The sequence below is a fragment of the Abrus precatorius genome, unplaced genomic scaffold, assembly GCF_003935025.1.
Source record: "Abrus precatorius isolate BTA unplaced genomic scaffold, Abrus_2018 Scaffold8, whole genome shotgun sequence".
NCBI lineage: Eukaryota > Viridiplantae > Streptophyta > Magnoliopsida > Fabales > Fabaceae > Abrus > Abrus precatorius.
In genome coordinates this window covers 36,294,168-36,320,947 of record NW_020874428.1, presented here as the reverse complement: position 1 = coordinate 36,320,947, position 26,780 = coordinate 36,294,168, and the positions used below count along the sequence as shown (strand labels likewise).

The 26,780-nt window shown below is 30.5% G+C and overlaps 3 protein-coding genes across 6 annotated transcripts; all 3 read right to left on the bottom strand.

Moving 5' to 3' along the window:
- Positions 1–197: 197 nt before the first annotated feature.
- On the bottom strand, positions 198–7,009 carry LOC113846703 (tip elongation aberrant protein 1). Of its 3 annotated transcripts, none has more exons than XM_027475258.1 (11): positions 6,586–7,009; positions 6,142–6,291; positions 5,725–5,892; positions 5,141–5,293; positions 4,840–4,992; positions 4,159–4,323; positions 3,879–4,049; positions 3,249–3,432; positions 2,936–3,131; positions 1,840–2,110; positions 198–699 (listed from the first exon to the last, which is right to left on the bottom strand). In XM_027475258.1, exons 1-11 carry the CDS (start codon positions 6,770–6,772, stop codon positions 641–643), a joined length of 1,857 nt encoding a protein of 618 aa, XP_027331059.1. In that variant the 5' UTR covers positions 6,773–7,009; the 3' UTR covers positions 198–640. The 3 variants fall into 3 exon arrangements, with proteins under 3 accessions (XP_027331059.1, XP_027331058.1, XP_027331060.1); XM_027475257.1 differs by having other exon boundaries at positions 293–699; positions 2,936–3,134; positions 6,586–6,928; XM_027475259.1 differs by having other exon boundaries at positions 293–687; positions 2,936–3,134; positions 6,586–6,928.
- A 5,751-nt stretch (positions 7,010–12,760) lies between these two features.
- Positions 12,761–17,490, bottom strand: LOC113874801 (RHOMBOID-like protein 12, mitochondrial). The gene is made up of 9 exons (XM_027513014.1): positions 17,225–17,490; positions 16,925–17,051; positions 16,379–16,576; positions 16,132–16,281; positions 15,674–15,793; positions 14,574–14,606; positions 13,545–13,649; positions 13,405–13,446; positions 12,761–12,853 (listed from the first exon to the last, which is right to left on the bottom strand). The coding sequence occupies exons 1-9, from the start codon at positions 17,332–17,334 to the stop codon at positions 12,761–12,763; spliced, it is 978 nt and encodes a 325-aa protein (XP_027368815.1). The 5' UTR covers positions 17,335–17,490.
- A 4,315-nt stretch (positions 17,491–21,805) lies between these two features.
- Positions 21,806–26,302, bottom strand: LOC113847277 (RHOMBOID-like protein 12, mitochondrial). Of its 2 annotated transcripts, none has more exons than XM_027476272.1 (8): positions 25,864–26,302; positions 25,561–25,681; positions 24,922–25,041; positions 24,400–24,510; positions 23,853–23,885; positions 22,824–22,928; positions 22,684–22,725; positions 21,806–22,088 (listed from the first exon to the last, which is right to left on the bottom strand). In XM_027476272.1, the coding sequence occupies exons 1-8, from the start codon at positions 26,214–26,216 to the stop codon at positions 21,996–21,998; spliced, it is 978 nt and encodes a 325-aa protein (XP_027332073.1). In that variant the 5' UTR covers positions 26,217–26,302; the 3' UTR covers positions 21,806–21,995. The 2 variants fall into 2 exon arrangements, with proteins under 2 accessions (XP_027332073.1, XP_027332074.1); XM_027476273.1 differs by having other exon boundaries at positions 21,847–22,088; positions 25,868–25,897.
- Between the last annotated feature and the right edge of the window lie 478 nt (positions 26,303–26,780).

The following is a 26,780-nucleotide window of genomic DNA, read 5'->3' as shown; positions in this document are numbered from 1 at the left end:
TTTTATGGGCTTGGGACCGTTTTGCTGCCTATGGAAATGCGTACTTTTGATATTTTGCCCCAGATCAAGTTTGTGGGCTCAAAAAATGCAAACTTTGGAAAATCATGAGTGCAAGATGAAATTGCTAGCACATGGAAATAGAATTGTTGTATGCACGAACACAGAAGCAGGGGAAAAAAAAAGAAGAAACGAGTGTCAAACAATTTAAGCTTCTATTGCCCTATTTATCTCTGAAAAGTACCATTACCATCAACTCCAGATGGATTAAGTTATATAGGAATTCCAAGAATTTAAAAATAAAGCTAAGCGGCATTTGGAACAATATTGGTGCTCTCATACCACCAAAACAAAATTTTCATTCCTTGCAATGAATGAAGATAGGAATGGAAATAAAGAGATGACTCAGTTTCAAACTAAGCTGCTTCTATCACTGCCTACACTAAAGGTAATCATGGCTTTGTTCAACTGAAATTTCAGATCAAAGGGTGTCAGCGAGCAAATAACAACTCCAGTCTGCGATGTTAGTCTATATCACCAATTATATTGACCTAGTGACCTCTATGATCATCTTGAGAAGAGGAATGTACAAATGCCTAGCAGACAAAGTCTATCACCATCACCACTATCTCCTGAGTTCAAATTAATTTTGCTGGTTCACTGCATTCTCCTGTCCTTGGAAGTTGGAATCTGCCATTGCACCTACCAGTTCATTGGAAAATTAATCACATGCCAGGGAACTAGGGTCCATTTTATATTGAGAAAAAACAAGAAATAAAGTTGAAAATAAAATGGAAAATACCTACAAAAAATCCCTCCTTTCCATTCCTTAATCACTTCCCTTCTTATAGTACCCATTTTTAGCATTTATGTTCTGAAATCGTAACTGAAAACACATTATATCGGATATACTTGTGTTTCATATCATTATGACATTGACACGTACCTTAAATGCATGTTATCATGACACAAGGTAAAGATGCAGTCATGAACATATCTAATCAATGACACTTATAGGCTTCTTTTTTAAATTTTAACAGAAATAATTGAAATGAAGCAAAAGGTTATCTTCTGAAGCACCATAATTACTTTACAGCTGCGGAAGGGGTGTTGAGGCAAAATACTGTCAAAATGGACAAGGCTTGACACAAATATACTGACCAAATGTGTGGGCTGGACTGGACAAATAAAACTCAAGTTCAATTTTGTCAACCCAATTTAGCTCAGCCCAAAATCAGGTTGGCCTGCAACCGTGAAATATTATCTACTTTTTAACCCAACAACCAATCAACATGCACGCCATAGCATCATTTTATTTGAAGAATTGAAACCTGATTGAAAATTGAGTGAATTCCCTAATTAGTTTGTCAGTGGCTAAAAACCAAGTTGCCCAAATTCCTTAATTCTCATTTGTTTATATTTTTGTAAAGATTAGATTTATTATATTGACAGAGAGATATAGCAGGCTCGCCCAAAACATACCACCACCACAGAGCTGCCTGAAAATGGCTCAGCCCAAGTGGATCAAGCAGGCCTGTTATTGCAGCTCTCAAATCTGACAGTTTCACATAAAACCAAGCCACTTGTTCTCAAATTAAATCCTACTAGACTTCAATCTCCCCCCACCCCCCTGTTTTCTATCAATGAATAGAATTTGAGCCTGGGCATTATCCAAGCTTCATTCCCAAAGGTTTCTCTTGCAAGAGTTGGCACGTTAGATCTAACAGTTTAAGCTTTGGGGATGGTTGGACTTGGTTTATGATTGAACCACCAAAAACAGATCCATTTAATGCTAACACATGAAAAAGACTCATTGCACTAACTGCACCCTTGTTTTCATACCTTGATTTGGCAGACATGTAGCACTCTCAGCTGCAGCAGATTTTAGAAATTCAGTGTTGCAGTCTGGTGCATCACTTTGTTTATCATGTCTTGGAACTTCGAAGTTGGAAGTTAGCACATTTGTTTGATCATTTGTTTGGACTTCACCTTTGGGACTTGTCACATCATTTGCTCCGTCATTTTTCAAGTTTCGCTCTAAGGATTTTGGTGTTTCATCTTTTTCATCATTTTGATTCAAAGCAGCAGATTCTGGTTCTGGGTTGGCAGAAATCTGCAGGAGAGTCATGTATATATAAAGATAACTCTAAAAAAGAGCAGCCCTAGCATTCCTAGGGGAAAAAATTTAGTTTGACATCTATTATTAAGGAACATCATCAACAAGAACTTATTAACACAAACTTTTGTACTACCATATCTTCTGATGAGATTCATATTCACAACGCAGGATGGTAATATTTAAACCATATACACATTTAGATCAAAGTAAAACTAACCCAACCTCCTTTGGAAATTGACAATCTCATTATCAAAGGAAAATCATAAGAAATACAAAATTGGGCATAATTTAACCCATGCCCATGGCAAGAAAGGAAAAACATAGTCATTGTACAGACATCCCAGAAAATATCAAACAAATTATATCAACTAGAGTTCATAGGGATTCACCAAAATAAACTATAAATGAAATATTTCAGGAAGAATTGCAGAAATGGATCTGAGGATTGTGCTAATATATAAAAATGCATAGGAAATAAAGCAACATTTTAAAGGAGCATATCTACAGTATCTGCCACAAAAATGTAACTTGGTGGAAACTCAATATCTCAAGCAATACATACTCTAGCCTGCAGCAGTTCTGGCAATTTAACAAGATGAAAACATCTGATAATATGAATCATAACATTCAGACCACCTTCCTTTCAATAAGAAACATCAACTGAATCATTCTGTCAACTTTTTTACTCAAAATAATTCTATTGACCAATATCTACCGGGTGTAACCAACAGAGATCATTACTTGTCAGGTTATCATTACTCAGGCCTGCCTCTAGAACTATAACTAACAGAAGTACTGAAGTAGAGACAACAAACTCACCTTATGGGTATCAGAAGTATTGGCAGTTGTTGGGGTACTTGACATAAGTGCAGCAACAGAGTCAGTGCGTTGTTCATGAGATTCTGAATAGTCTCCACGAACTGCTTCTCTATTTTCCATTTGATTTTGCTTGACCAATTTAGGAGTTTTGAATTTGTCAGAATTAGCACTATCATGTTCACCACCAGTCCTTTTCCTGCTTTGTGAATTAAGTGTACATTAAAACAAACTTATAAATAATCAGATGCATAATACTAGCAACACATTGAAGAGTGAACCAGACTGGCGAGAGGCAGAATTGAACAAGGCATACCTACTGGGAGTATAAGCAGCAGAGTACAGAGAGTTTGGCTTGTTTAAAAACAGAAATCCACGAAGAGGCTTTCCATCAATAACAGTTTCAATAGTATATCCTTCTGATACGTTTTCAATAACCTTGGCTTCAAACATTTTGTTTCCAGAAGGAGGCAGTTGATTTAGAGGGATATTTAGTCTACCTGCATTTATGATAGTGGATGCTTCAGCCCCAAGTGATACTTTAAAATGTACATAGTCAAACATCATTCTAATTCTTTCTGTCCTCCAGGCTCACAATTAAAATCAAAACTTAGGGATTATTATTCTAGTCAACACTGACTCACCATAACTACAATTGATAACCAAGATTGATATATACTAGTTGCAAGAACTAGATCAATACTAAAACAAACTTGACTAATTGAATGTCAGAGTTCAACTGAGAACATCAACTCTAACTGCCACTTAATTAGCCAAATTTCCCCTTTAAATGTAAGCCTGAAAGTACTTTTGAGAAACTTCCTGAATCCAATATACCAAGGTTGCTAGGCTAAAAGCTTAAAACTGTACAGCTTTAAGGGCAAAATTAGACTTTAAGTAAGATACCAATGAACCAGAAAGTTTGTGTATAAAGGCAAATTCTTACTTGGCTGGCTATAATTCAACATTGTCATCATCTGACCGGTATCAGAACCCACTCCATATCTAACCAGAACTGGACTTTGGCTAGGATTGAGATTTTGTTCTTGGCATTTCAGTTTCAATTGCTTCCTTAAAGATAATTTCTCTGGTCTCTGTTCACTTTCCCGAGCAAGCCCTAAAAGTCAGAAATATATCACAATTTATTACAAGCATAATAATCTAGAAAAATACCACAATCAAAGGTTAATATAGAAAATTTAATAGTAGAAGACACTTTGTTGAACCTGTATGTAGGTAATACATGTCATCCAGGGCCTCAAGACTTTTATTACAACCACCAATAAACACAAGAACACCACCCTTAATTGGGTCTAAACAATCACCAGCTACAGAAAATCTGGCAGAAGGACCGTTGGCTGCAATTGTAACATTTGTCCAAATACCAGTATCTACACCCAATCAGAAATGAAAGATATGAGGAATCCCAACTCAATTGCTATTAATAAAAATATCATGCTACCACTTTCAGAACAGAAAACAAGAATTGATCAATTAAATTAACTATATGTCTATCTAAAATATTAGAAATTACCATGCATGTTATATAAAAGTCACCAAGGTAATGATTTTGGAAAAAGTTGGAGCAAAACCCTTCTTTGAAAGTTAAAATAACAAATGTGAACCTCTCATCATCTAAATGATCAAATATCTGCTAAAAAAATGTGAAAAGCATTTTGCGCCAATGAAGTGTGTAGAAAATAAGGTTGTGAAAAGACAGTCACCAGCACACCCACCTTTGCCGCATGAGGAACAAATTCTTAACTGAGAAGGCAAGAAGTGCAATAAAAGTAGGAGCAATTACACTCACAACAAGGTTCTGCTTTTCTTAAACAGTTAAACCACAGTATAACATGAACAAAAACTTGAACATGAAAACATATCGTTGTAAGCTATACTAAACATACCAATATCAAGCATATAAAGGTCATTGTAGAGATTTTGGGCATCTGTAAATCCACCAAAAACAAACAAGTTCTTGCCAAAAGAAACAGTGGAATGACCAGCTCGAGGTGGCAACAATTGGCCTGATGTCTTCAGCTCCCTCCAAATTAAGGTATCTAATATATACAGAAGTTCCAAAGAAAATTAGTATATTCTGAATTAATCCCCTCTAGGTGATATTATTAATTGTAAATTTGTATTTTCAATACAACATTACAATTCATTAAAATAAAGGGAAAAAAAAAAGATGAAATAGATTGATACCAGTATCTAGGATATGAACGTCAGACAAGTAATAATCATGCCCATCTTCACCGCCTATCACAATAATTTTGTTTTTCCAAGATGAGCAAGTGTGGCTATCACGAGGGGATGGTGGATTGCCTGATGTTGTGGCACACTTCCAAACAAATGTCTCTACAATTGAAAGAGTGAAAAGGAATTATTAACAAGTTTTACATCTGATTCATTAATGAAAAGCAACAAATGAATTTTCAATACAAATGTATGTAAGAGAAAAATAAATGGAATACCAGCTAAAATGATAAAAACAAAAAAACAACAGCCTTTAAGTACACCATAGCCCACAACCAACAGCCTTACTTTTCAGTGAGTAACCAAACAAAAGCTCTTCAATTTCGAAATTATCCTCTACAAGCAAGCCTGAAAGTAAGACTACACCAAGTTCTACCATGTTCTTTCAAAAATAATCAACAAACTACAAAATCCTAGTCAGTTTTGTCATTATCATATATACAACTTCACATTTAAATATCAAGGGGAATAATTTATGCAGAGAACTAATTTGATCAATAACTGCCACTGGCAGCATGATATGGGAAAATCACCTGTATTTAATATGTAAAGATCATTGTAGTAGACCTCATTATTATTATCAACAGATTTTCCACAACCACCAAATATGAACATCCGTTTGCCAACAGCTGCCGCGCTGTGACCCTCACGTGCCTCTGGCCATTCTCCTCTTATAGTTGGAGAAATCCACGTATTTGAAACTAAAAATGATTTAACACCAGTGAGTCAAATAGTAAAGAAATAAAGAACACGCAAATAAGCATAGCTCCATAATATCTCAGATTTTGAGTAAAGAAGTAGTTTTCAGTGTCCTCATCCAAGAAAAGTACAGGACAGGACCGCATGATAGACCATTCAACTTCAGCTAAAGAACGTACATTTTGACTTTTAAAGAGAAAAAAGGGTGAAGAAATTAGGTGAACAGTACAGATATCACAAAGCTGACTCACTAGTGTCTAATATGTGCAAGTCCCTCAGCGGATTCATCCCATCTGTACCCCCAAACACAAAAAGATTATCACCAATGGCTGTACAAGTATGGCTGTCCCTAGGAGCAGGTGGAAGGCCCTTCATGGCGGGTTGGCTCCAAATCTGCTTCACTGCACAACACAAATGAGGAATCGGAAAACAAAGAACACCCACATTAGCATTATCCTACCAGAGTACTAAAACAAATGCTAAAAAAAAAAAAGAAAAAAAGGTTGGCCTAAGCACAAAAGTACAAAATAAAATAACCATCAAAATTTCAGCTCCACATTGGTTTCAAACCTATAAAAAGAGAAACAAAATTCAAAAAGAACAAATTGAACTAAAAAAGAGAAAAAAAAATTTCTATAACATAAAGGAAAATGGGAAATAAAGATTGAGAAAGAAAAGTTCAAGAGTGGACGCACGAGAGTCAAAAACGTGAACTTGGTTGGTCTGACAGTTATCTTTGCCGTAACCTCCGAAGACATAGAGAAATCTGCCACCTTGGATGGCGTTGCAGGTGTGTCCCCACCTCTTCCCTGGCCCAGACATAGATACCCTTTCTCCCTCTGTGCCTATGTAAGGGTTCAACTCAACCCTTTCCCACCTCATTTTCCACAACCAATTTGCAGACCAAAAACTCACCACCCCAATAAAATATTTTTAAAAAAATACTTTTTTAAATTGGAAATTTGATGAAGAAGGAATGAAGTGAAATGGGGTGAAATCAAATCAGAGAGATGGCATGCAAATGGGAAAATATTAAAAGTGTCAAATCACGGCGAGAGAGTGAAAATGGTTCTTTTTTTTCTCGCTGATAAAGCCGATGCCAGTAAAAAACAAATCTATGGTATAGAAAGAGAGAGGGAGTGAATCTGAAGAGGGACGAGTTGTTGTGCAACACGTGGGGAATTTGTATCGGTACGATCGCTTATGTGAAACGTTGCATGTAGATCCGTCGTAGAATTCAAGCCTTGTTTCTTTTTCATTTCTTACAATAAGTAATTAATTTAAAAATAATATCTAAAATAAGTTTTAATTAATTTAATTAATTAATTAATAATATACAATTTTAAGGGAAAGAAGTTTTTGCGAAGATATTAATTTTTACAAAATAAATATAAAATGGAATAAAATTAATTTCTATGACATTACCGTTACACTGATAATATAAAGTTAATATTTCTAGTTTTTACTTTTTAGTATTATAATAGTACTCTATAATTTTTATAAGTATTTTACATTGTGTTCTATTATTACAGGATTTTTTCTTTTCATATTATCGATTTATTATATTTAGATATGTAGTGAAATAAAATATTACTATATTGTCATCACTCTTTCAGTTTTTCAATGTAGAATATAAGAATCAGAAAAATTTTGGAATTTGTGTTTATTTTTAGTACATAATTATGAATAAAATATTAAAATTAAAATTTTGAAATAATATATATATATTGCAATTCTTAAAATTTAATTTTTATTTTGACTATACAATGCCTGTACTCAAACTTTTATTTTGACTATCATACGAAAATTAGTCATACACGTCACAAAAGTTATTTGTTTTAAACACTATTTAAATTTAAGAACGTATTAAATATAAATACATAATAATAAATAAGATGAAATTTTTGTTTAAAATCTGAGTTTGAAATAAAAAAATATTAGGTCTTAAAAAAATTATTATGTAAAAACATATAAATAAAAATTCCAATGTTCTCAACAAAAGGTAATATGCCCGGTAACAAAGAATTCATATTTTATTTAAACAAATATATACACACACATATATATATATATATATATATGCTAGTAAAGTTAATTAGTAATCACATAATAAACGAGGTTATAGTCCTTACAAGTTAGCTTTTGAAAATTTTATTAAATTAACTTTCAGCTTATAGTTTAAAATAATTTAAACTCATTTTTACCCTTACATTTTTAAACAAATTACATCAAATATAATTTATAAATATTTCTTCATTTAATTATAAGATTATATTAATATAATATTATATATTTTTCAATATTTAATATATTTTCATTATTTTTATCAAACAATTCTAATTCAGCTAATTACTTATAAAGTTATGAGTTTTGAGCTAGTTTACTAATTATAAATTCTAAGTTTTCAGATAACTTTTCAGTTAATTTTACTAAATAGAGTCAATAGTAATTAGCATTAAAATGTATAACTTTGTTTATATTAAACTTTAAAATGAAATTTAAACTTCTAAAATTGATTTTTTAAAATTAAAAGTATAATATTTATTATACTTTTTAATTTTTAAGATAATAATTTTTTAATAAAATTTATCACTTTTAAGTATTCAACGGTTTAATGCATTTCTAAATACAATCACGACAAATTTAGTGAAATAATAAAATTACTTATTTGTCTCTTGTTTGAATTAAATTCTAATAACCATTCTTCGTAAGTTGAATTTTTTATTTCAAATATACATTTTATTATGTCTTTTTTTTTTATTCTCAACGTGACAATATTTTTTTAATAAAAATTTATCACTTTATTTATTTATCTTTAACCTTGTGGATTAAAATTAGTATTTTTTTTTTTTACTTATATATATAAAAAGATAGTACCAAAAACACAGAGTTAATAATTTTTAGAAAAATTATCAATTTTATTATAATGATTTTAAAAAATTAGTCAAAAAAAGGTGAATGAAAAATTCAATGCTCTTGAGAAAAAGAAAAAGAAAGATCGTTTAAAGAGAAATTTTCAAGTGAATAAACCTATATAATATCATATAATTAATTAATTAAAAATATTGATTTTAAAAAAAATAAATGCAACACAAAGTTATACTTATAATATTTTACTTTAGATAAACCTATATATATATATATATATATATATATATATATATATATATTATAGATATATGTCATATAATTTTCTAAATTTAAATATTTAAATACTTTTATAATAACGTGTGTATTTAATCCTATAAAAATAAAAGAATATAATTTTATTTCAAATGAGGTAAATATTTATGGGTTAGAGGTGTGTGTTAGTGGGACTTGAATTACACTATTACAATTTTTTATGAGCAATCTGGGCCTTGGCTCCTTTACTCACCCAAAACAATGTGATACATGTGATAAAAACATTATCTACTTATTTTAAATATTAATTAAATTTAAAAATGAATTATACGTAAATATATAAATATAATGATAAATAGGATAAAATCTTGGTTTAAAAATGGAGAGTTAATAATGTTAAGAAAAAATATTAATTTTTATTGAAATGATTCTTAAAAATTATAACTGGTTAAAAAAAAGGTGGATGAAGAGTTTAATCCTCTTAATGAAAAATGGATGATAGTAATTAGTATAAAAATATATATTATAGTGGATAAATCTTAGGTACATTATCATAAATACATTAAATACAAATATTTTATCAAAATAAAATCTAATTAGTAAACAACGTCTTAAAAAATAACATATAAATTTTGTCTTAATATAATAATGGAATACCAAATTTAGTAGAATTGAAATTACTTATTTACCCCTAATTTGAACTGAATTATGATATACATTGTTAGTTTAAAAAAAGACAAAAAGAACTTCAAAAAAATGAGACATATATAGTGTTTTGCAAAGTAAAGTGGAGATTAGGTAAATCAAAGAGAGTTATAATTTACGATCTGATGGTGAAAGAATTAGAGTGACGTTTCAATAGAAGTGATAACGTTTTGATGAAGATAAGAGTCCTTATCTAATTTCAGTTTCTATTCAGAGGTCAGCTATCATAAATGACAGACCCCTCCATTGAAATGAAGAACACCCCAAGTGCAATTGAAGTCACCCAAAAATAGAGATTGGAATGACAACATTAAAGCATCATACTTTCATTATCTGACCAAATTACAAACAATGCTACTGTTTTAGACATCAGTAGAAGGTTCTCAACTTATGAGGTCTGCAGCATATACTTTTTTGCTTTTGCTCATACTTTTTAGTACACATTCTAAGACAAGTGTTGTTCTCATTGTGATGTTTTGTAATTGGTTAATAGCAACATATAACGCCTTCTTACATGATATAATCATATAAAGCTCCTTACATTCTTAGACTGGTTCATTTTGAAATTTATTATCTTGTTTTTGGATTTCAGCATTTTTTTAATATAAAGAAATTTCGCTTGAATGGCTACATAACAATCCTTATTTTTTATTTCAAGAGGTACATAACAATCCTACAATGATGCCCGAATTAAATTGATCAGGAAGATTTGGACCCTAACATTCAAAACATACTCTCATATTGTGGCCATAACCAACGTTTGTGAGTTGATTGTAACCGTTTAACTTATTTACACCATAAATCACTTATTTTGACATGAATTTAACAATATAGACAGGTGATTTCTTTGTTCCATGAGCAAGTTGATTTCAATTATCCTGGTAAAAACTTTTGTTTGTAATCAAGCATTCAACCACCAAATAAGGTACACTTGAAAAGGATGAGTGTAGCTTTAGAGGCAACCGCGCGGCCATGATTTCAATTATCCTTAATGAGAGATTTGCTATGTAGTCCACTTTACTTAATGGGAACTTAATTATTATTGTTGTTTATATGTTGTATTTATTATTTGATATAAAAATATTATTATTAATTAATACATGCACTAATGTGAAAACATATGTTCACTTGGATGTTAAAAAAAAATATATTCTTACAAAACTATTTTGTAACAACTAATATAAAAAACATATAAGGATAAATAATTTTATTCTCTTTGCCTCTCATTAAAAGTCGTTTGGAATATACACTCTTTAAAAAAATAGTTTTATTAATTATTATAGTAAAGTAAATTGTTAAAAATATTAAAGTAAGCAAGTGCTTGTAAAGAAACTAAAGACTTATTGTCTAGGATTCTTGAAAACAAGCAAACAAAAACAAAATAATAACAATACATACATATATACATTAAGGTATTAGAACACTAAAAGGACAAGATTAGAAACTCTAACCTATAAAAGAGGAATAAATTGAAATTTAGTAATTCTTCAATACATAATAGTAAATATCTATTTAAGGACTAAAAAGAAGTAAGCATTTACTTTATTTCTTAAAATATGCAATGTTATTCAAATCAATCCTTTAAATTTAAAATTTTAATCTCATGAATTAGTAATTGTTGTTGAAAGACATTAAAAGTGAATAACAAGATGATGATATATCAAGTTAAGTGATATGTTAATTTATTCTGAACACAAAATAATATCATTTTATAATTCAAAAATAGTTCATGTTTATCTTTAACTTTAAATATTTTTTGTCAACAAAATTCTTCTCTAATATTCTATTTCACCATTCTCTCATGACATTTTCTTCCTTCCTTTGATCATTTCTATAATGGTGTTCATGCTGCAAAGTTTTTTCGTCCCAAGTTTTATTATTTGAATGATCAAATTTGAATCTTGCCCAGAGATTTTGGTGAAAGTTTGAAACAAAATCAATGATAAAAGAGATACAATTGAGATTGATTTTATTGAAGTCAAATGATGATTTATCACTAGGAGACGATGTCAGAAAAGAGTCAAAAAGGTGTGAAATTTAAGAAGTGTGAAGTGAGTTCACGAAAAAGTTGAATTTGAAAGTGATTTTAGTAAATGTGACAACAAAATGACATTTATTATTATTATAAAAAATATTAAAAGTCAAAGATAAAAATAAATTATTTTTAAAATATTATTTTATATCTAAAATAAACTATCATGTGACATTTAATACAACAAATCACTACTCTATTATTCAATTTTAACATCTTTTAATAATAAAGACTAATGAAATTAAATAATTATTAATTACAAAACTAAAATTTTAAATTTCAAAAATTAACTTTATTCAAGTTGTATATTATATAATTGCAAGTACTAAGGTAAGAGCTTTACTAAAATGTAACAGATATCTTCAAGACACATGATGAACTTGTCACCCAACCCATGTTAAAAACCCACCTCGTGTTTTTACATTCTCTTACTTTACAATACAAACATTTCTTTCTTAAAAAGAAAAGTGAATATTTATTAAAAGTTAAGCTAAAACAAAGATGCAATAAAACCACATTTATCTGATCATGGGCAATACAAAGTTGGGTAGCTCAAACGGTCAACTGTTGCATCCAAAAAACCAAAGAATGTATGAAACTTCTACTCTTTAAATGCCTATAGATATAACATCACTCAGATACATGAATACAAGTGAGATACTCAAGATTCTTTGAACTCAAGCAAATTTTTGTTACTGCACGAAATTCTAATCTAGCACAGGTTTAGGAAAATACACTTAATATCATTTGATGAATTCTCCTTTCACTTTCAAGCGGGGTGAATATTTCTCTTTTTTTTTTTTTTGGAGGGGTTTGGGATAAGAATGAAAATTTAAATCAATAATATATCATTCAAACCTGAAAACGAAGACAACTGATTTTTGTATGTGCGGTGCCACTGTTAGTAATCTAAGTTTAAACCAATGACTTCATAACGATAGCTAACATCAACAATTCATTGAACCGTAATAAATAAATAAATAACTGGTTTTTGGGGTTTGCAAAATGATTTAATAGAATCTTCCTTTCTTAAATCCTGCCCAAGCAATGGCTGCAACTGCAGCACCCCCCAATTGTGCAGATCCTGATATTGTACTGTCTCCCTACAATTTGAAAACCAACAATTATTTTTAATATTCCCCCATGGAATGAATAACAAGTGGATTTCGAAAGATATGCACTATGCAGGAACCACTTCGCACTCCTTTTTCCACTCCCGCCACGCAAAGAGGAATATTCTCGGCATAGGTAAGAGAAAGGAGAAAAGAGGGATGGTCTCTGAAGTGGTCTTAGACATAGTTGCTAGAATTGCATCATGTGATGAGTTAAAGACGACTTCACGCATGATTCAATGCAATTAAGAATCATTGACACCAATCAACTATTAACAATTCATTTCTTTTTATTTTCCTTTACCAAAGAAATTGGAAAGTTAAATAAACTTAAGTGCTGTTTAATTTCCAAAAATGTTTTTTTTTTTCATTTTAATTACAAAAATGTAACTTTACTTTGTGGCTTATTTTGTGGGGATCATGTTGATGTCATTTAACTTGTAGTTATGACTAGCATTTGATCATTTCTCTACTAGTAACACACAAGATAAAAATTCTATGAAAAATAGTGAAGAAGTAAGACTTCGGAAAATTCAGCATACCTTTATTATCCTTAGCATATCTTTCCCAATCAAAAAGATGCCCTTAATTAACAAGTTTATAAGACAAAAGAAAAGGATATGTCAGTATTTACATTACGAATTCCCAGTTTTGACATAGCATAAGGTTAACAAGTGTATACCAGAAAGACTGCAGGAACTGGAAAAAACATGTCAATGTGAATGGTAGCTTTCGGAAAGAGGAAAATGTCAAGCAGCATAACGGCATTCACAGCTCCACTTGCCCCCTACTGATTGGCAAGTTCAATTTCAATTAATCAGAGGCAGTGACTTTAACCAACACCAGAAGTCATACAAGAAAATAGTAATTTTCAATGCCTTTACAAAAATAACATGGCAATCTATCTATAACGATTAACATTTAAAAAAGAATAGACATTTCCTGCAACTGAGAACTTAATGGAGTCCATTGAACAGCATAAAATAGATGAATGCTGGTAGGCAATGATAACCCATCTATACATAATGATGTGTGCCACAAAGGTACAGAAGACGAAGTTTAGAACTCAAATGCAATGAAATCACTGACTACTTTGAATGTCACACCCGAAAGGAATTTTCTGCCTTTCAGTGCAAATTATCCATGAAAAATTAAATTTATGTTGCAATATCCTCGTTATTTGATTCTGATAGGAGGAAACTCCTACTAGAGAGAATTATGAATTTATTGAACTGAAATGCAAATGCGAATACAGAAAGAAAAGAGCAAAGCTCCCAGCAATGGAGAGAATTTTCCAAAGCAGCCTGAGCTTAAGGAAAAATTTAATTGATCCCTTCCAACCTCACTAGCTATCCCTTACATACTCTCTTTCTTCTAACTAACTCTTCACATCTCTTGCCCCACCGGCTCATCCTTTCTTGCCTATGCCCTCGGCTTACGAAAATAGACCTTTGCCCATCTGCCCTTGTTTGGTTGGATCTTAGTAGCATTTGGCCCATCAGATTCGAAATAGAAAGATTTTCAAGGTAATCAACACAGATCAAAAGTAAAAAAGCAAAAATAATTTCCTGAAAATGCATTTTTCATAAAAAAAAAAAAAAAAAGTTGACAAGTCGAACCAAGAAATATTTGTTCTCAAAAGACATGGTCTTCACTACCTAAAGAAAAGGAGCCCATCACAGAATCTATAGAATAGTTTCTAAAAGCTTACCAATCCCTTTGACAAGATCATGGGTCTCTTGTCCTGTTGCAAACAGAATGCAGAGAAATGTCAAAATTTAATAAAGAATAGTTGATAAAGACTTCTTCTTTTATTTTGTTTTTTGGGGGGTCCAGGATACATACTTTCTCATGTTTGTGAAGTATTTCAACCAAATATGTTCAAGTTCCAACCAACATCGGGAATAAGTATTCACTTTTGCTCATATGTCATTGAAATTTATCAGCAGCACAGTAGTTATACTAGGCATAAAATATGGTAATTATTAATTTAACTTTCTATACTATGACACAACAGTCCCCATTTTGACTTTCGGAAAATTCAACTGTAGATGGTGATTTTGAATCAAATGTACCAGGTGTTTCTCAAAAAAAGTTTTAGCTTTATGAGTTTCAAAATATACCGGTAGGTATATCAGAATGAAGGTAAAATGTAGAAACTCATATCTCAAAAGGTTATGATTTGAAGAATTAGCATATTAATTACTATTTTTCATTTTAGTTTCTGAGGTAGGAATCAAGTCAAAATTATGCTCATTTTCTTTTCAAAGAAAATGCAAGTTATAGAATTGCTTCCCAGGCATTGTACTTGTGCTCTAATCATTGTTCGACCTTTGATGTTTGTGCCTTATAGGTCTGATGCAATAAGTAAAAAATAGAGCCACAACTGCCCCAGCAAGATACAGCTTCAGCAGAAATTCAGGTCCAAAATTTCTTCCAATCTGCCCAAAGCCCAATGGGATAAATTAGATGGTTCTAGAAGCTAATGGAACAAAAAATTCACAGCACGAAAGATAGAAATTTATCTATTATGGGCACTTTATATATTTTTAACAAGCCAAGCTATATGCTAATGATGAGTAATTAAATATATTTACAGTGTACGTTAATTGCAATAATCTATTTCTTCTTTTGGTAAAATCACTCATCAAATCTTATGGTCTAAAGGTCTTGACTCCTAACATTTAGTAGTAACTCAAAGGGAGAGACGCACATATTAGTAAAATACATTAAAAAAAAAAAAGTTTACCAAAAGTAGAATTAAATGAAGACAGATCAAAGGGTGAGAACTGAGAAATAACAGCAACTTACATTCCTTCCAAAGAAGTAGAGTTTAACCATGTAGGAAATCATATGCCAAGTATCTACGTGACAGAATGCATTGGTAATAAATGTGTGCAAACGTCCACTCGGAAGATTGTCCCAAGAGACCTGTTCACATAAAACAATTAAGTAAGCAATCTAGATGATGTTAAATCCATACAGACAATTACGTTGAAGGTTGAAACAACACATTTCTGGATTCCATCCTTCAACAGTTACAAAAGAATAAAAACACGGCAGAAAACTGCAGCCACATGACTAGCCGGAGACAACAGTGCTCCTTGGAACTGGCTAGAGGCAACAGTGGTAGCTGGAGATGATAGCTGGCGGAGGTGCACTGGGTAGGTGATGAGAAATAGGTGCCTCTGTTGTACTCTGTTTTCGTATTTCTAAACAGAGGAGCTTAATGGAGGAAAGAGAGACTAGCAGGAGAAAACAGTACTCACTGGAGAAGCGCCGGAGGCAACAGTAGTTGCTGGAGATAACAGGCAGAGGACACGCCCTGAGTGGGTGATAAGAAATGAGTGCCTGTATTGTGCTCTGTCTTTCGTTTCAGCAAAGAAAGAAGGTGAATGGAGGAAAGAGAGACTGTTCCTCTTCAAAATTAGTCACCAGAGCAAGTAGTTACTGTTCAGTTCCTTTATTTTCAAAACACCCAAAAACTGTCCAATTCGCTATTTCCGCTTCATATACAGTGTCCGTCACATGTATAGCGGCCGCCATGGAAATGGCGAAACCGCAACCCAATAACCATTGCACGGTGGGAAGCCTAAAATCCGATCCGCAAAAACGTAATACGGCGCAATAGCCGCTATTTGACAACATGTCGGTTGGTAAAGTAGCCCACCAGAAATCACTACTATTTTGATGTTTGATGAAATCCATACTAATCTGCATGCGTCAGGCATGGATTTGATCTGACCATTTCATAGCATCTCCAGAAAAAAAACTTAAACTTGAAAATGTGGATGTATGGTTGTTAGGAATTATTTGAAGCTTTGAAATACTAGGATTTTCTCTCTCTATTCTCAATAAAAATAAAACAAGTGTACTTATACAAATTTAAAGACAATAGTAATATATCAAATCAATATAACACCATCTCATTAAGAAGGTTTCCTAAGAAATAATTGATAAAACCATAACATAGGTGGGAGTGCCATACAAAGCAAAGTTCAGGCAAATAATATCTGAAAATGTGGCATTATCAAGTTGATCAAGATTTATAAATCAGGAAACTCTCGTTAAAGTTTTTTTTTTCATAAGCTTTTCATCTGCTATCCTCCATAATAAAAAAATAGCCACATTAGCTATAATCAAGCCCAGAACCATGTCATCAGGTGTTGGCCTTTGGAACCATGATCTCCTGCAAACACGATAAAATATCTTGTTGAAGTTACCATAAAAAAGAAAAAAAAAATCATAAGCAAAAACCTCATAAATCTTAGTTAAACCTGAGTCGCAATTCGAATCGGTGAAAAGTATGAACTACAACCTAAAATAGAGAATTATAGGGCTCAGAATGCTACGGAAAATGACCAACCACGCCGGTTAAAATCATAATTACGGTTGAAATTGAAGTTATGTCGATGAAAATGAACTCTGTGAAGCCCATAACTGCGATGTAGGAGGATTTTCGCAGAGATCATTGATTGGGAGAGAAAGGCGCGAACTTTGGCGGAAATTGAGCGACATGGTTGAAAACGATGAAGTGGGTGAGTGAGGAAAAGGGGTGGAATGTGGTTACTTTGGTGTTGTTGGGGTTGTGAAGGTTTGGGAATAGAGAAGGCACTGCGAGGACGAGTGTTGAAGATACGGTGAGACCTTGCTGTGGGGATGATGGCATTGATTGGAATGGTGTGTTATCAGTTTGCGAAGAAAACACAGCATTTTCGAGCGTTTACACACACGGAACCACGGCTACGTAAAATAGGTTAATAAAACTTGCCTCCTTCTGGCGACACTAATGATACAAATGAAAATAAGAATTCGTAGAAAACAATGGATAAAAATAGAAGAAAATGCCGATCATCAAGTTAAGTTATTTACAAGTAAATAAATTATAAATTAATAAATATTTTATTTACGATAATGAAAATTAATCTTAAAATGTAAAAAGAAAGTTAGAGCAATATTAGATTGGCCATATAGTTAAAAAGATAATTAAAAATGAGCTAAGATAGTTAGTTCATGCAAAGAGAAAGGTCTGAAAAAATAAAAAGAAATCAAAATAATCATAAACGAAGTTATTATAATGTTTTTAACCAAATTCAATAGTGTAATTTATGTAATCAATTTTATTTAATGAAATAAAACTTGATTATTGTTGTGTTTATATATTGTATTTATTATTTGATATAAAAATATTATTATTTATTAATACATGCACTAATGTGAAAACATATATTCACTTGAATGTAATATATATATATATATATATATATATATATATATATATATATATATAATTACAAAACTATTTTATAACAACTAATATAAAAAGTATAAAAGGATAAATAATTTTATTCTTTTTGCCTCTCATTAAAAGTAATTTGGAGTATACACATCTTAGAAAAAATTAATTTTATTTTTAATTATTATAATAAAGTAATTGTTAAAAATATTAAAGTAATTAAGTGCTTGTAAAGAAACTAAGGACTCATATCCAAAGATTCTTGAACACAAGCAAACAAAAATAAAAACATAATAATAATAATAATACAGACATACATTAGAACACTAAAAAAAATAAGGTTAAAGCCTTTAACTTATAAAAGAGAAATAAATTAAATTTTAGTAATTCTTTAATACATAATAGTAAATATCTCGTTAAGAACTAAAAATAAACAAGGAAACATTCACTTTATTCATCAATATATGTAACGTTATTTAAATTAATCCCTTAAATTTAAAATTTTATTCTTAAGAATTAGCAATTGTTGATCGCATTAGCATTTATTGTTAAAAGACATTAAAAGTGAATAAGAGTATGATGATATATCAAGTTAAGTGATATGTGTTAATTTATTATAAACATAAAATGATATTGTTTTATAATTTAAAAATAGTTCATTTTTGTCCTTAACTTTTAGCATTTTTAGTCAACAAGATTTTTTTTTTGGTCTTTTACTTCTCTTTTCTTCAACGACATTTTCTTTCTTCCTCCAATCATTCCTGTAATGGTATTCACGTTGTAAAGTTTTTTGGTCTCAAGTTTTATTATTAAAACAACCAAATTTGAACCTTACCTAGAGATTTTGGAAAATGTTTGAAACAAAATCAATAATAAAAGAGGCACAGTTAAAATTAATTTTACTGAAGTCAGGTGATGATTTACCAGAAAGGAGCAATGTTAGAGAAGTAAAATAGGTGTGCGACCTAAGGAGTATGATATGAGTTGATGAAAAATTTAAATTTGAAGGTTATTTTGGTAATTATGACAGTAGAAAGATTATGTTTGAATTGATAAAAATTGTAACTTGTTAGATTGCATTTATGAAAGAAAAGATGAGATTTTGATTTGAACAAAAGAGAAAGTTATAAAAAGGAAGATTGAGTAAAACTATTGCAATAAAAAGAAGGCAAAACAGATACCATATAAAAAAAAAAAACATCATTGCAACTATGAAAGAAAAAATCAAGACATCATGAAAGATGGTAAAACATAGACTTTATTGTCCAAAATTATTAAAAGTCAAAGACATTGCTTTTTTAGCGTTTACACACACTGAATCACTACCTATATAAAATAGATTTATAAAACTTACTTTCTTTACGGCGACTGTAATGATACAAATGAAAATAAGAAGAATTTGGAAAAAATAATAAATAAAAAATGAAAGAAAATGTCGATCATCAAGTTAAGATTACTGCGATTCACGTGTAAACAAATTATAAAATAATAAATATTATCTTTATGATAACGAATATTAATCTTAAAATGCAAAAAGAAAGTGAGAGTAATATTAAATTAGCAACCATAGTCAAAAAGGTAATTAAAAATAAACTAAAATAGTTAGTTCATGAGAAAATCTTTGAAGGTCAAAAAAATAATGAGAAATCAAAAGAATCTTTAAAAAAATTACTAAGAGAGATATTTTGATTAACTAATGTTTTAAAAATTTACTTTTTAACTAAATTTAATCAGAAGTATAATCCATATAGTCAATTTTATTCAATGAAATAAAAGTTAATTATTATTGTTGTTTATATGTTGTATTTATTATTTGATAAAAAAATATTATTTATTAATACTTGCACTAATGTAAAAACATATGTTCACGTGAATGTAAAAAATAAATATTATTATAAAACTATTTTGTAACAACTAATATAAAAAGCATACAAGAATAAATAATTTTATTCTCTTTGCCTTTCATTAAAAGTCATTTGAAGTATGTACATCTTAAAAAAATTGATTAGTTTTATTAATTATTATAGTAAAGTAAATTGTTAAAAATATTAAAGTCAGCAAGTGCTTGTAGAGAAACTATAAACATTTCCTATGATTCTTCAACACAAGCAAACAAAAACAATAATATAATAATAATAATAATAATAATAATAATAATAATAATAACAATAATAATAATAATAATAATATTAATAATAATAATTGTAAATACATTAGGATATTAGAACACTAAAAGGATAAGATTAGAAACTCCAACCTATAAAAGAGGAATAAATTTAAATTTAGTAATTCTTCAATACATAATAGCAAATATATTATTAAAGACTAAAAAAAATAAATATTCACTTTATTCCTTAAAATATGTAATATCACTTTAGTCTTTATTATTAAAAGACATTAAAAGTGAGTAATGAAATAATGATAAATTAAGTTAAGTGATACGTATTAATTTATTCTAGACACAAAATGATATCGTTTTATAATTCAAAAATAATTTATTTTTGTCCTTAACTTTTAACATTTTAAATCAATAAAATTACTTTCTACTCTTATATTTCACCTTTCTTCTATGACATTATCTTTTTTTTTTCGATTTCTCCGATTCTATGAGATCCAGGGAGTGCGAAGTAAGTTGATAAAAAAGGTTAGATTTAAAAGTGATTTTAGTAGATGTTGACTTGAACTTGTTGAATTGCATTTATGAAAGAGAAATGAGGTTTTAGTTTAACGGAAAGAGAAAGTTATAGATAAAAAATGAGTAAAACTATTACAATGAAAAGAAGGCAAAACATATATCATGAAAAAAAAAATCATTACAACAAAACAATTAAAGCAAAAATTAAGACATCATGAAAGATAGCAAAATATAAATCTTATTGCCCAAATATGTTAATAGTTAAAGACAAAAATAAATTATTTTTAAAATATTATAAAATATTATTTTATATGTAAAATAAACTCTCACATGACACTTATTCAATTTTATCATCCTTTAACAATAAAAACCAAAGTAATTGACAATTGTTAATTTTAAAACTAAAATTTTAAATTTAAAAAATTTAACTTTATTCAAGTTCCAAGTCATAAGGTGAGAGTTTACCTGACTAAAATGTAACAAATCTCTTCAGGACACACATGATGAACTTGTCACCCAACCCATCTTAAAAACCCACCTCGTGTTTTTAGCTTTCAATATATATATATATATATATATATATATATATATATTATCAAGAAACAGAAGACAAATGTCTTATTCCTTAGTCTGCTAAAAGCAAACAGATGCGTTTTCACATTCTTTTACTTTACAATACAAACGTTTCTTTCTTAAAAAGAAAAGTGAAGATTTATTAAAAGTTAAGCTAAAACAAAGATGCAATAAAACCACATTAATCTGATCATGGGCAATACAATGTTGGGTAGCTCAAACGGTCAACTGTTGCATACAAAAAACCAAAGAATGTATGAAACTTCTACTATATAAATGCCTATAGATATAACATCACTCAGATACATGAATACAAATGAGATACTCAAGATTCTATGATCTCAAGCAAATTTTTGTTACTGCACGAAATTCTAATCTAGCACAGGTTTAGGAAAATACACTTGATATCATTTGATGAATTCTCCTTTCACTTTCAAGCGGGGCTAATTTTTATTTTTATTTTTATTTTATTTTTTTTGTGTGGAGGGGTTTGGTATAAGAATGCAAATTTAAATCAATAATATATCATTCAAACCTGAAAACAAAGACAACTGATTTTTGTATGTGCGGTGCCACTGTTAGTAATCTATGTTTAAACCAATGACTTCATAACGATAGCTAACATCAACAATTCATTGAACAGTAATAAATAAATAAATAAATTTTTTTGTTGGGGTTTGCAAAATGATTTAATAGAATCTTCCTTTCCTAACTCCTGCCCAAGCAATGGCTGCAACTGCAGCACCCCCCAAATGTGCAGATCCTGATATTGTACTGTCTCCCTACAATTTGAAAACCAACAATTACTTTTAATATTCCCCCATGGAATGAATAACAAGTGGATTTCGAAAGATATGCACTATGCAGGCATCAACAAATTCGCTAGATGATAGGGTGACGGTGAGACACAACGACTTCCCACTCCCTTTTCCACTCCCGCCACGCAAAGAGGAATATTCTCGGCACAGGTAAGAGAAAGGAGAAAAGAGGGATGGTCTCTGAAGTGGTCTTGGGCATAGTTGCTAGAATTGCATCATGTGATGAGTTAAAGACGACTTCATGCATGACTCAATGCAATTAAGAATCATTGATACCAATCAACTATTAACAATTCATTTCTTTTTATTTTCCTTTACCAAAGAAATTGGAAAGTTAAATAAACTTCAGTGCTGTTTAATTTCCAAAAATGGTTTTTGTTTTCATTTTAATTACAAAAATGTAACTTTACTTTCTGGCTTATTTTGTGGGGATTATGTTGATGTCATTCAACTTGTAGTTATGACTAGCATTTGATCATTTCTCTACAATTAACACACACAAGATGGAAAATTCTATGAAAAATAGTGAAGAAGTAAGACTTCGGAAAATTCACCATACCTCTATTATCCTTAGCATATCTTTCCCAATCAAAAAGATGCCCTTAATTAACAAGTTTATAAGACAAAAGAAAAGGATATGTCAGTATTCCCATTTCAAATTCACAGTTTTGACATAGCATAAGGTTAACAAGTGTATACCAGTAAGACTGCAGGAACTGGAATAAAAAAGTCAAAGTAAAGGGTAGCTTTCGGAAAGAGGAAAATGTCAAGCAGCATAACGGCATTCACAGCTCCACTTGCCCCCTAATGATTGTCAAGTTCAATTTCAATTAATCAGAGACAGTGACTTTAACCAACATCAGAAGTTATACAAGGAAATAGTAATTTTCAATGCCTTTACAAAAATAACATGGCAATCTATCTATAACGATTAACATTTAGAAAAATAGACATTTCCAGCAACTGAAAACTTAATGGAGTCCAATGAACAGCATAAAATAGATTAATGCTGGTAGGCAATGACAACCCATCTATACATAATGATGTGTGCCACAAAGGTACAGAAGACAAAGTTTAGAACTCAAAATGCAATGAAATCACTGACTACATTGAATGTCACACCTGAAAGGAATTTTCTGCCTTTCAGTGCAAATTATCCATGAAAAATTAAATTTATGTTGCAATATACTTGTTATTTGATTCTGATAGGAGGAAAATCCTATCAGAGAGAATTATGAATTTATTGAACTGAAATGCAAATGCGAATACAGAAAGACAAGAGCAACGCTCCCAACAATGGAGAGAATTTTCCAAAGCAGCCTAAGCTTAAGGAAAAATTGAATTCATGCCTGCCAACCCCACTTGCTATCCCTTACATACTCTCTTTCTTCTAACTAACTCTTCACATCTCTTGCCCCACCGGCTCATCCTTTCTTGCCTATGCCCTTGGCTTATGAAAATAGACCTTTGCCCATCTGCCCTTGTTTGGTTGGGTCTTAGTAGCATTTGGCCCATCAGATTCGAAATAGAAAGATTTTCAAGGTAATCAACACAGATCAAAAGTAAAAAAGCAAAAATAATTTCCTGAAAATGCATTGTTCATAAAAAAATAAATAAATAAGTTGACAAGTCAAACCAAGAAATGATTGTTCTCAAAAGACATGGCCTTTACTACCTAGAGAAAAGGAGCCCATCACAGAATCTATAGAATAGTTTCTAAAAGCTTACCAATCCCTTTGACAAGATCATGGGTCTCTTGTCCTGTTGCAAACAGAATGCAGAGAAATGTCAAAATTTAATAAAGAATAGTTGATAAAGACTTCTTCTTTTATTTTGTTTTTTTTGGGGTCCAGGATACATACTTTCTCATGTTTGTAAAGAATTTCAACCAAATATGTTCAAGTTCCAACCAACAATGGGAATAAGTATTCACTTTTGCTCATATGTCAATAAAATTTATCAGCAGCACAGTAGTTATACTAGGCATAAAATATGCTCATTATTAATTTATCTTTCTATACTATGACAAAACAGTCCCCATTTAGCTTTATGAGTTTCAAAATATACAGGTAGGTATATCAGAATGAAGGTAAAATGTAGAAACTCATATCTCAAAAGGTTATGATTTGAAGAATTAGCATATTAATTACTATTTTTCGTTTTAGTTTCTGAGGTAGGAATCAAGTCAAAATTATGCTCATTTTCTTTTCAAAGAAAATGCAAGTTATAGAATTGCTTCCCAGGCATTGTACTTGTGCTCTAATCATTGTTCGACCTTTGATGTTTGTGCCTTATAGGTCTGATGCAATAAGTAAAAAATAGAGCCACCAACTGCCCCAGCAAGATACAGCTTCAGCAGAAATTCAGGTCCAAAATTTCTTCCAATCTGCCCAAAGCCCAATGGGATAAGTTAGATGGTTCTAGAAGCAAATAGGAAAAAAAATTTATTGAAGAAAAAGCAGCACAAAAGATAGATATTTATCTATTAAGAAAACTTTATATGTTTTTAACAAGCCAAGCTATTTGTAATATGCTAATAATGAATAATTAAATATATCTACAATTTATGTTAATTGCAATAATCTGTTTCTTCTTTTGGTAAAATCACTCATCAAATCTTATGGTCTAAAGGTCTTGACTCCTAACATTTAGTAGTAACTCAAAGGGAGAGACGCACATATTAGTAAAATACATAAAAAAAAAAAAGTTTACCAAAAGTAGAATTAAATGAAGACAAATCAAAGGGTGAGAACTGAGAAATAATGACCAAAACTATCATACAAGAACAGCAACTTACATTCATTCCAAAGAAGTAGAGTCCAACCATGTTGGAAATCATATGCCAAGTATCTACGTGACTGAATGCATTCGTAATCAAAGTGTGCAAACGTCCACTCAGAAAATTGTCCAAAGAGACCTGTTTACAGAAAATAATTAAGTAAGCAGTCTAGATGATGTTAAATCCATACAGACAATAACATTCAAGGTTGAAACATCACATTTCTGGATTCCATCCTTCAACAGTTGGTAAAGTAGCCTACCAGAAATCACTACTATTTTATGTTTGATGAAATCCATACTAATCTATATGCATCAGGCATGGATTTGATTTAACCATTTTATAGTATCTCGAGAAAATAAACTTAAACTAGAAAATGTGGATGTATGGTTGTTAGGAATTATTTGAAGCTTCAAAACGCTAGGATTTTCTCTTTCTATTCTCAATAAAAATAAAACAAGTGTACTTGTACAAATGTAAAGACAACAGTAATATATCATATCAATATAACACCATCTCATTAAGAAGGTTTCCTAAGAAATAATTGATAAAACCACAACACAGGTGGGAGTGCCATACAAAGTAAAGTTCAGGCAAATAATATATAAAAATGTGGCATTATCAAGTTGATCAAGATTTATAAATCAAGAAACTCACAGTAAAGTTTTTTATCATAAACTTTTCATCTGCTATCCTCCATGATAAAAAAATAGCCGCATTAGCTATAATCAAGCCCAGAACCATGTCATCAGGTGTTAGCCTATCGAACCACGATCTCCTGCAAACGCGATAAAATATCTTCTTGAAGTTACCATAAAAAGAGAAAAAAATCATAAGCAGAAACCTCGTAAACCCTAGTTAAACCTGAGTCGCAATTCAAATCAGGAAAGTGAGGGTGAAAAGTATGAACTACAACCTAAAACAGAGAATTATGGGGCTCAGAATGCTACGGAAAATTACCAACCACGCCGGTTAAAATCATAATTACGGTTGAAATTGAAGTTATGTCGATGAAAATGAACTCTGTGAAGCCCATAACTGCGATGTAGGAGGATTTTCGCAGAGATCATTGATTGGGAGAGAAAGGCGCGAACTTTGGCGGACATTGAGCGACATGGTTGAAAACTATGAAGTGGGTGAGTGAGGAAAAAGGGTGGAATGTGGTTACTTTGGTGTTGTTGGGGTTGTGAAGGTTTGGGAAAAGAGAAGGCACTGTGAGGACGAGTGTTGAAGATACGGTGAGAGATCTTGCTGTGGGGATGATGGCATTGATGGGAACGGTGTGTTATCAATTTGCGAATAAAACACTGCATTTTTGAGCGTTTACACACACTGAACCACCAGCTATGTAAAATAGGTTTATAAAACTTGAGTTCTTATGGCGTCCCTAGTGATACAAATGAAAGTAAGAAGAATTTGGAGAAAACAATAGATAAAAATGAAAGAAAATGCCCATAACTCAAAGTTTTCTGTGATTTACAAGTTAAACAAATTATAAACTAATAAACATGTACTCAATTTATTCTTTTTTTAACAAAAATTTATTATTATTTATCCTATTTTTAAAATTTATAATTACAATAATTATGTTTTTATTTCTATAAATATAAGATATTTGTGATAAATTTTTATAAAAAAATTTATTAGTATTTAATTTTATAGAATTAAAAAGTTATGATTTAGTATCTGTTTGTCAACTTCCTATTAACACTTTTATGTATTATGTCGTATTATTTAATTTAATAATATTTTATTTTTTAAAATTAACATTTATAAAAAAAATTTAACACATTTTTAATATTTAAAAAAAAAAATCTTTTCTTTCTTTTTTATTTTCTTCTTATTCTATCCTATACTCTGGGTTCCTTCTTTTCTCC